This window comes from Achroia grisella, unplaced genomic scaffold (genome assembly GCF_030625045.1).
Source record: "Achroia grisella isolate CSIRO2021 unplaced genomic scaffold, CSIRO_AGI_Agris_v1 utg295, whole genome shotgun sequence".
NCBI lineage: Eukaryota > Metazoa > Arthropoda > Insecta > Lepidoptera > Pyralidae > Achroia > Achroia grisella.
In genome coordinates, this window is record NW_026712783.1 from 1,445,865 (window position 1) to 1,455,313 (window position 9,449).

The 9,449-nt window shown below is 37.1% G+C and overlaps 2 protein-coding genes across 2 annotated transcripts; both read right to left on the bottom strand.

Annotated features, from left to right (window-relative positions):
- Positions 1–826: 826 nt before the first annotated feature.
- Positions 827–1,714, bottom strand: LOC131843340 (spherulin-2A-like). Its single transcript, XM_059191968.1, has one exon. The coding sequence runs from the start codon at positions 1,712–1,714 to the stop codon at positions 827–829; it is 888 nt and encodes a 295-aa protein (XP_059047951.1).
- A 5,401-nt stretch (positions 1,715–7,115) lies between these two features.
- Positions 7,116–8,018, bottom strand: LOC131843350 (spherulin-2A-like). The gene has a single exon (XM_059191978.1). It carries the CDS (start codon positions 8,016–8,018, stop codon positions 7,116–7,118), a length of 903 nt encoding a protein of 300 aa, XP_059047961.1.
- Positions 8,019–9,449: the final 1,431 nt, after the last annotated feature.

Consider the following 9,449-nt stretch of genomic DNA (forward strand, 5'->3'; position numbering starts at 1 on the left):
TAAAAAATACCATAAGAAAGCGACAATTTAAAATGTAACTAAATATATTTATTGTTTATTTTTAATATAAATTTATTTATAATTATATTACTTAGTAAATGCGTGTATTTACTTGTATAAATATATATTAAGATAAGAAGCCCGCATGTCAAGTACATATATAATACACAATGTAATAATTAGTATTTTTTAAAAGAAAGTGTGTTGTTAAATTTTATAATATTGTTTTATTTATATACTTATACTAATTCACCCCACAAACGTTTGCACTATATATTAAAGGATTAATATCGCTATAATTCAGTAGTTTTTGCGTGAAAGAGTAACAAACATCCATCCGTTCATCCACATGTACAAACTTTTGCATTTATAATATTAGTAGGATTTATTAGCAGGATAAATTTCCATTTACGTCCGTGTAATCTTGACCAATAAATAAATAATAAAGATTTTTTTTCAAAATCTAAACCAAAACGCCAAAAAAAATTTTCATCTTTCTTCAGCTTCGAAAATGATGATTTGCCATATAAGCTTACATCCTCTATTTCTCAAACTTTGAATGTCATATTTATTTATATTTAATCAACAGCTATAAATATAAGTTTCAAACTTCTAACTTTAATAATGACGAGACGTTAATAACAGTCTAAGTCTCTCTGTCCTATCTGTGTACATTCATTTAACATTTTAGACAGACAGAGTTACAGTCCCATTCATAACATTAGCAAGGAATTGATAAGGGTTAAAATAATCACTTTTATTATTAAAATTAAGACATTTTTTATAATCGTTTTAAATTTATTAATTCGTTTATGTTTCCTACTTATTAAACATCAATGGACTTTAAAATTACGCCTCCATCCCTGATTACGACATTCGATCTGGTGTAGTATCCAACACTTATAATTTCTGATGATGATATTGATGTGCTGATATCCGCAGCCCTCATTACATCATTGATGCCCAGTGCCCAGAAATGATGACCCTTATACGTCCTCCCATAATTAATAGCCGTGTCTCCAGAAAGAGTGGCTTCGTAGTCCACCTTTATTTGCATAGTACCTCGAGTGGCATAGAGCTCAGCGATCACTTCTTGATTAGGTTCTAAAGTTATTTGTACTCCCGACTCTGAACCTACACTCACAGCCTCAGCTTTGGATACCGATTTTCCCCATTGGGAACTGTAAGACATAGAAGTCTTTCCTGACACTGAAACTGCTTCTACCTTGATTCCATACTCGATGGACTGGCCTACTGTTAAATCACCACCCTTCTCCCACTTGGACGTAATGGTATTCTGGACTTTCTGCTGAATTTGGGCTTTGAATGTAGCAGTTCTGGTGCTGTTGTTGTGGAAGACTTGGTTCATCACGATGGTAGGTTGAGAGGTAACGTTGAGGATGGTCGCTCGTACTGGAGTGAGGATTCTTGTGACTTGGTCCCAGTTGTAGCTTTTGTAGAGGTCACCCCAGGGTGTGGGGCTTCTTACGAAGGCGTCATCAGGCCGTTTTCCAAAGTAGGTTCCCACGGCATTTTTGAGACTGTTATCACTGATTCCGAATGATGATCGTTCTTCGTCGCTGATGATGTCCACTATGTTTCCAGCTACTTCTGCTGCGCGTTCTGCTTCGTTATCAGAAGCGACGATGTTGATATCCACTTTAGCGAGGATCGCAGGTATGATGAACAGGATACCGAGATGTTTTGTCTGCATGATGGCCTAAAAATTTTAATAATTGAATAATATCTCAGGACGTTAACACAGCGTTATCTAGTTTACTGATACAAATACATAGATATTTTTTTTCGTAAATACATACTTAATATACATAGAAAACACCCAACCGACACAAACAATCACACTCATGAATACAAATGTTTTCTGTTGAGTACGGTGTGTTAGAGAACCGATATAAATACAAACATAATTACATTACATAAATTTTTATATATACATAGATAACTCAGACCAATACAATCATTTTATGAATACAAATGTTTGTACAGAGCAAGGAATCGCGGGTCGCAGGTTTGATTCCTCGCACGGTCCAAACATTTGTATTCAAGACTATGATTGTTTGTATCGGTCTGAATATTTTATATGTAGTAACAAAAATCTATGTATTTATATCAGTTGTCTAGTACCCACAACACAAGCTCTACTTACGGTGAACTAGATGACGCTGTTAATTGTTCAGGGTTATTTAATCTATACCTATTATCAGTAGCGTAGTTAGGTAACCAAGGGCCCTGGGGCAAATCAAAAAAGGGGCCCCGAACGGCAGTGGGGCCCTACATTACAGTTTTATTAAAACGTACATATCGGTATCCGTCAAGTGGACAACACTGCCAACCCACAGAAAGAATTTAGGGGAATTCTGAAGATATAACTTTCGAATTTCTCTCAACTGAGTTGCCATGATTAATGTCGGGTTGCAACCTGTCATATTTATTTTGAAAATGGCAGAAATTTTCAAAAGTTCAGCTTGATTAAGATTTTCCGATAAGGGTTCAAGGGCCACCTGAGCTTGAGGGCCCCGGGGCAATGCTTCGCCTAGCCTCTAGGTAGCTACGTCACTGCTTATTATCTATTTTTATTATAAGTAAATTAGAAAACACTTACTTACTTTGTGTGGTGTCAGTCAATGATTTATAATCACATCTCTCACATATTTATATATCTTCTTTCATTAAGATTAGGAAAATATTTATACAGGCTGTTCTTGCCTAAACCATAACCTAAATTAATAATATCTATAAATTTACCGGTATAGGTAAATATTTGATTTTTGTCTAAAGGTATAATGCTCCGTTTACATTCAGCCGATTCTCCTGCCACTCGCGCTGCCGGATATATTGCTGGGCGACAACTGAGCGAGAGGGCTGAATGTAAAAACACGCTGCCAGTCCTTTGACTTGCGCACGAAAAGCCGACAATCGAGGGAGCTCGTCTTTACTCACGCTGCTCACTTCCCTGCCCACTCGGGCTGAGTGTAAAGTGGGCATAACGTTATAGGTTACACCGTAACCTCTACTTTTGATGGTCGCAGGTTTGTCTAGAATATGGTGGATAAATATTTGTACGTGTGTTTACATTTTTTTAGGATCACATTGTTCACATTATTTTGCTCTAATTCATAATGATAAGGTGCTTAAAGAGGGCCAATCGAAACCGACACAGCACCGGCAGGGCCCAACTTCTTGTTGCGTGCCGCTACACTGACCACGACAATGTACTCGTACCTATCCCGCCTACACTACACTACCAAGGAACAGGACATTGTCGATTATATCCGGACCAAAAGTAACCTGACATTGAGGGTGACGCAGCTGGAATCGAATCACAACGCGAGCTTCAGCTCGGGTCCCCACAACATGCTGCCCACCTTCATGACGGAGGACTACTGGCCGAAGGGGGTGGTGTAACGGCGCTACCGTGGCAGATTGCTGTCGTCAGTGCCATTACTATAGAGACAATTTTATTATTATTCCGTATATATGTTAGTCTATTTTCAATATGTTATTTATAATATATAGCCTGTGTAGTGTATGTGGAAACACTAGTGTTATTTTTTGTCGTCTCGCGCCGAGCGTACACGAGCCGCCGCGCCGTGCGCAAGAAAGGAGAGATTCCCCGCGCAAGCGCCGCGGAGTAAAGACCTGGAGCCATAGTATACCAGGAGATACAAGAAGACATAAATAACAAATAAGTGAACACCTATAGCCTGAATAAAATAAATAAACAAAAAAAATATTGTAATTTATATTTATGGGTGTTTTCTATGTAATACATATTTTTATGGATGATAATGGAATGGGGTCCTGTCGATTATTTAAAAGAGCATGCGAGTTTTTTTCACGTTCTTCTTCTGAGGGGACAGCTTTCAGAATGAGTGGTAGATTGAAAGAAGGATCTCATCTCATCTGATGCCCACAGCAGTCCACTGCTGGACATGAGCCTCTCCCAAGGCACGATCTTCAGCCCTTCTCTTTCAGTTACTACCCGCAATCCAACCCTACGTATGTCGTCGCTCCACCTAGCTGCGGGGCGTCCTACACTACGTTTGCCAATTCGCGGTCTCCACTCTAGAACTGGTCTACTCCAGCGAGCATCGGTTCTACGACAGATATGACCAGTCCACTGCCACTTCAACTTACAAATACGTAGAGCTTTGTCGATGACCTTAGTTCTCTAGCGAATTACTTCGTTACGGATTTGATCCGTCAGAGAAACTCCAAGCATAGCTCTTTCCATGGCTTGTTGAGCGAGTTTGAGCTGGTGGACCAGTCGTATCGTCAGTGTCCACGTTTCGGCCCTTCCCTCCGATCGATCCCCCGTCCAATTCAAACGGGGATCGAAACTACGACGGCTTGAGCCGAGGTTCGAACCCCTAGTGGTGCCCTCAGACTAAAGTCAGGCAGGAGTTGACCTTCAGCTGCTCCATAAGTCTTTCCGCGGGTTTGGAGTGCCATCTGCACTCGCCCCTAACGTCCGGTGAAGCTGTAAAGGCCAGCTGTGGCCAGCAGTATTAGAGTAGTCCGAAAAAAAAAGTTTCGGCACCGTAAGTCATAACGGGCAGGATGCAAAAGTAGAATAACTGTGACTATTCAAAAGTGCTTAAATTAAGTTTTCTATTCTATTGTGATACAAAAAAACAACATGTATATATATAAGTGTTGATTGTTGATTGTGTCATAATTTAATCAACATTTAGAAAAACTAATATCATAATCGAATTAAAATTGTATTCAGTTTTAAATGGGTTTTGATGGTAGAGGTCGTTACATTATCAGTAATACATTTAATAATTGTTAATGTTAAATTGCTTTTTTCAATATTAAATACAAGTTTACAAAAAGTAATATAGAAGTTTAAGTTATATTGGTTTTTTTAACTATTTTGTTATTGTAATGTATATGGCAACCTCGTTGGTCTAGCTATTTAGCACGCTGCTTTACTTCCGATGGTCGCGGGTTCGAATCCTCGCACGATGTCAACATTCATGCGTATGGTTGATTGTATCCGTGTGGGTGATTTCTTAATGTTATGTATGTTTTTTAATGTATATTACATATTATATTAGTTGTCTAGTACCTTTAACACAATTCTGCTTTGCTTTACTACTAGATGGCGCTGTGTGTAACACAGGAGGGGTATAACTGTTATTAAATTTGAAAAGAATCGTATTCTTTCAGTTGAGTTTCTTGTCAGTTCTTCTCAGTAGATTTGACAAGACATAAGAGCCTGTAATAGACCTACATGAAAGTCATTCAACACTGGTCCAGTTCCAGAGACAATTAAATTTCCACCGTAAACACTCAAATTAAAGTGTGTCAAATTATATTTAATACGAGCTGTACACGCGACTTCGTCCATGTGGAATATAACTTTATTTTTCTAAAATAACAGTAGCCTAAGTTACTCCTTATTACATGAGCTACCTGCCAAAAATAGTCCCGTCAAAATCGGTCCAGCCATTTCAGAGATTAGCCGGAGCAAACAGATAGACAAAAATTGCAAAAAATGTTATTTTGGTGTATGTACCGTATATATGCATGTAGTAAAAACGGTTATTTCAATATTACAACCAGACACTCCAATTTTATTTATATGTATAGATTCTACCTATTTTTTTATATAAATAAATTTCTATTAACATAATGATTCATAGTATTAGGTACTTATATATTGTTTTCTATTTAGTTTACTTTTCATTATACATATAACCATATCCAGCGTATATTGCATGCGTCTATATAATTTAGCTTTTAGGCATACAGTGTTGGATTACAATCCAGTTTTATACCAAACTACACGTTGCTAATCAAATTCTTGTATTAATTGTAATCTATTTTGTGTGCTAATAAATAAATAAATTAATACTGTTGGCAGTGGCGGATCTACCTAAGGGCTTTTTGGGCTGCAGTCCTGGGCCCCAGTACCCACTGAAACGATATTTAGAATATAAAAAAATATCTAGAATGTTAAAAAATCTATCATAAGGGAGGCAACCCAATGAGATTAATAACCCATGCAAGTGTGCGGGGAATTTTCAATCATCTTCCAGACAATTATAGAAATCTCAACATTAAACAATTTAAAATATTAAATAAATATTATTATTCCACAAATGATTATTTAAATGATAATAATGAATTGTAATAATAGTTTTAAATAAAATAATTTCATAATAATGTGTTGTAATAATAATTTTAAATATAAAAATGTGATAATAATGTAAATGTAATAAATATTATTGTAAGTTTTTACACGCCGGAAACGGCAGGGCATGTTTGGAACTATTATAATCTTAAGACTATTATGTACACATGTTCCAGTAAATAAATTGAATTGAATTGAATTGAATTTCTGGTCGCTTGTTTTTGGTCGGTGTATTTTTTTAGTTGAGTACTATAATTAGATAGGTCCCTAAGTAGATTTAGCTCAGGACCCCACATATTCGCGATCCGCAACTGACTGTTGGCCGTAGCTGGGTTTTACAGTTTCACCGGACGACAATAAGGCAAGTGCAGAAGACACTTCAAACCCGCGGAAGGACTTATGGAGCGGCTGAAGGCCAACTACCGCCTGACGGATACGACTTTAGTCGTTATAGTTTACTAATATTATAAAAGCAAAAGTGAATTATTTATACCTTATACCCATTTAAATGAAATTTGGTACACAGATAGTCTAATAGCTTACTATAGAAAACTAGCTTATGAATCCTCACTAATATTATAAATGCTAAAGTAACTCTATCTGTCTGTCCGTCTCTTTGTCTGCCTGTCCATCTGTTTATCTCGCTTTCATGCCAAAACTATTGAATCTATTTAAATGAAATTTAGTACACAGATTGCCTATACCTGAGGAAGGACATAGTTTACTTTATAATACGAAGAAAGGGTTGTAATGGGTTGAAAGGGGAGATGGGTTTAGGTTTTTTGGGTACGATTATATACGATTATAAATATTGAATGTTCAAGGTTACTATTCCACGCTGACGCGACGTAGTCGCGGGCACGTCTAGTAAAGAGTATAGGGCACAAATATTAAACTAAGAAAGACATATAAAAGTATCAATTTATTCGGGTAACAAAAATTACAAAGTTATTTAGAAAATTTGCATCGGTATAACGTACAGTACAGCATGTGTGTCGTAATCTCTTACTACAACTTTGGAGTCTGAATAGAAACCTACTTCTATAATTTCCTTGGACGTTATCGAGGTCTTCATATTGGCAGATCGCATCACGCTGTTGACGTCCAGGCGCCAAAAGTGATGACCGTTGTGTTTCTTCGAGTAGTTCACAGCGACACTGCCTGACAGTCTGGCCTGGTAGTCGACTTGGATCTTCATGGTCCCTCGTGTTGCAAACAACTCTGCTACCACGCTCTGTCCAGGCTGCAGCGGCATTTCGACACCTGATTGGGATCCTACAGTAACTGATTCCGTCTTTGTCACACTTTCGCCCCACTTCGCTGTGTAAGAGTAGGATGTCGTGCCCGTGACAGCGAATACTTCGATATCGTAACCATAATTGATTTCCTGGCCTACAGTAAACGCGCCTTCTTTCTCCCAAGTAGAAGTCACTGTGCTCTGAATTTGTTGTTGAATTTGCGCGTTGAATGTAGACGACAGCGAGCTGTTGTTGTGGAAGATTTGTGTGAAAACCATAGTAGGGGTTGAGCTAACTCCAAGGATTCTTGCGCTACTAGGAGTTAGGATGCAGTTGACCTGGTTCCAGCCATATGTCTGATAAAGGTCGCCCCAGGGTGTTGGGCTCCTGAGGAAGGCGTCATCAGGGCGCTTGCCGAAATGGGTGTTGACTGCGTTCTTCAAATTGTTGTCTCCCAGCTGGAAGGTATGCCGCTCCGTATCGCTGATGATGTTCCTATCACTTCCAGAGACCCTCACATACTGTTTTGTTGGGTCGTCCGATGCCTTAATTTTAATATCTATTCTTGCGTACACTATTGGAATAATAATGAAGATTGCCAAATACTTCAACGCCATTTTGTTCTGAAATTAAACAAGTTTAAATTATTTATTGTTATAGTTTACTTCTTCATCAATGAATACAGGAAAAAGAATTTAATTTCTTCATCAATGAATACAGGTCAAGATCGCGGGAAGGCATTGGAAAAGACCGATCGTTGGAGATCTTTGGGGGAGCCTATGAACGTCTTCCGGGCTGCAATGATGATAATGATGATGATGAAAGCCTGTAGTTCAAATAGATCATAAAACCATCGCTCCTTAGAATATCCTTCAATTCTTGTCCCTGACGGGTCTAGGTGGCGAACTTTGACAAAGGGCGAGCACAACACATTCATACAGGTCGCAGTGTTACAGCTCTTAACATCTGACAATAGCCCAAAACCCTCAATTAAAAAAAGCCTGTAGTTCCAGCCAGCAGCGAAGTGTTGCGTTCCCCGTCACGTGGATTTTATAACGTCTCTTGCTATCCCATCTTCGATATCAGTTGTGAAGATATTATTAATATAATAAAACTCACTGTTTGTACGCCCCTAGGAGTTATAATGAAAAAATTTAAATTTATGGACTTATATACATCTTCAACAGCTATACAGGGTGTTTCTATAACTACAATTATTAAATTAAATGTTAATACTTAAATATTTATGTTTATTTAAATGTGAATAACATATTAACGTTTATTAAACATATTTAAATAATAAATAATTATATTTCCTAATACGAAAACTAATTTAAACATAAAATTCCCAAAATTGTCTTATAAATAAAGAAGTTCTGAAGTAACTAAGTAAGACTACTTTTTTGACGTCGGTGAAAAAGGAGGGATCGTTTTCCTTTTTTCATACCACAGTGGAGGTAAACACGTATCTATATGGTGTATCTGAGGCAATGAAACAAGGAAACAATGCGCTGAGTTGATTTATTATATGTTACACATACATATTAAAAAAGATATATATATATATAGTAGATATAGTAATTACTTCTTTTTTTATATATACCTATTCTGTTCTTTTTTTTATTTATAACTAGCAGCAATCGCTACTTACTTTTCTAAAATAAATGTAGCCTAAGTTACTCCTTATTATATCAGCTACCTGCCAATACAGTTCCGTCAAACGCGGTCCAGCCATTTCAAAGATTACCCGGAACAAACAGACAGACAGACAAAAAGTTATTTTGGTGTATGTACCGTATTTATATTCATATGCATGTAGTAAAAAACGGTTATTTAAATATTACAAACAGACACTTCAATTTTATTTGTATGTATAATGTGTTGTAAAATGTGTATCTGTTGAACGTAAATAAAGTAAATTATATTTTTATCTATCTGATGGTAAATACATACCGTAGTCTTTATGATATGTTTTATTTTATTTTTATATACATGTAAGTAGCCCGATGAATTGCGACTCTGTAGTGGCAATGGGCGGGGCACATAGC

Excerpts from the sequence above, each read along its gene's own strand:
- LOC131843340 (XM_059191968.1), bottom strand. The coding sequence starts at position 1,714 with ATGCAGACAAAACATCTCGGTATCCTGTTCATCATACCTGCGATCCTC.
- LOC131843350 (XM_059191978.1), bottom strand. The coding sequence starts at position 8,018 with ATGGCGTTGAAGTATTTGGCAATCTTCATTATTATTCCAATAGTGTAC.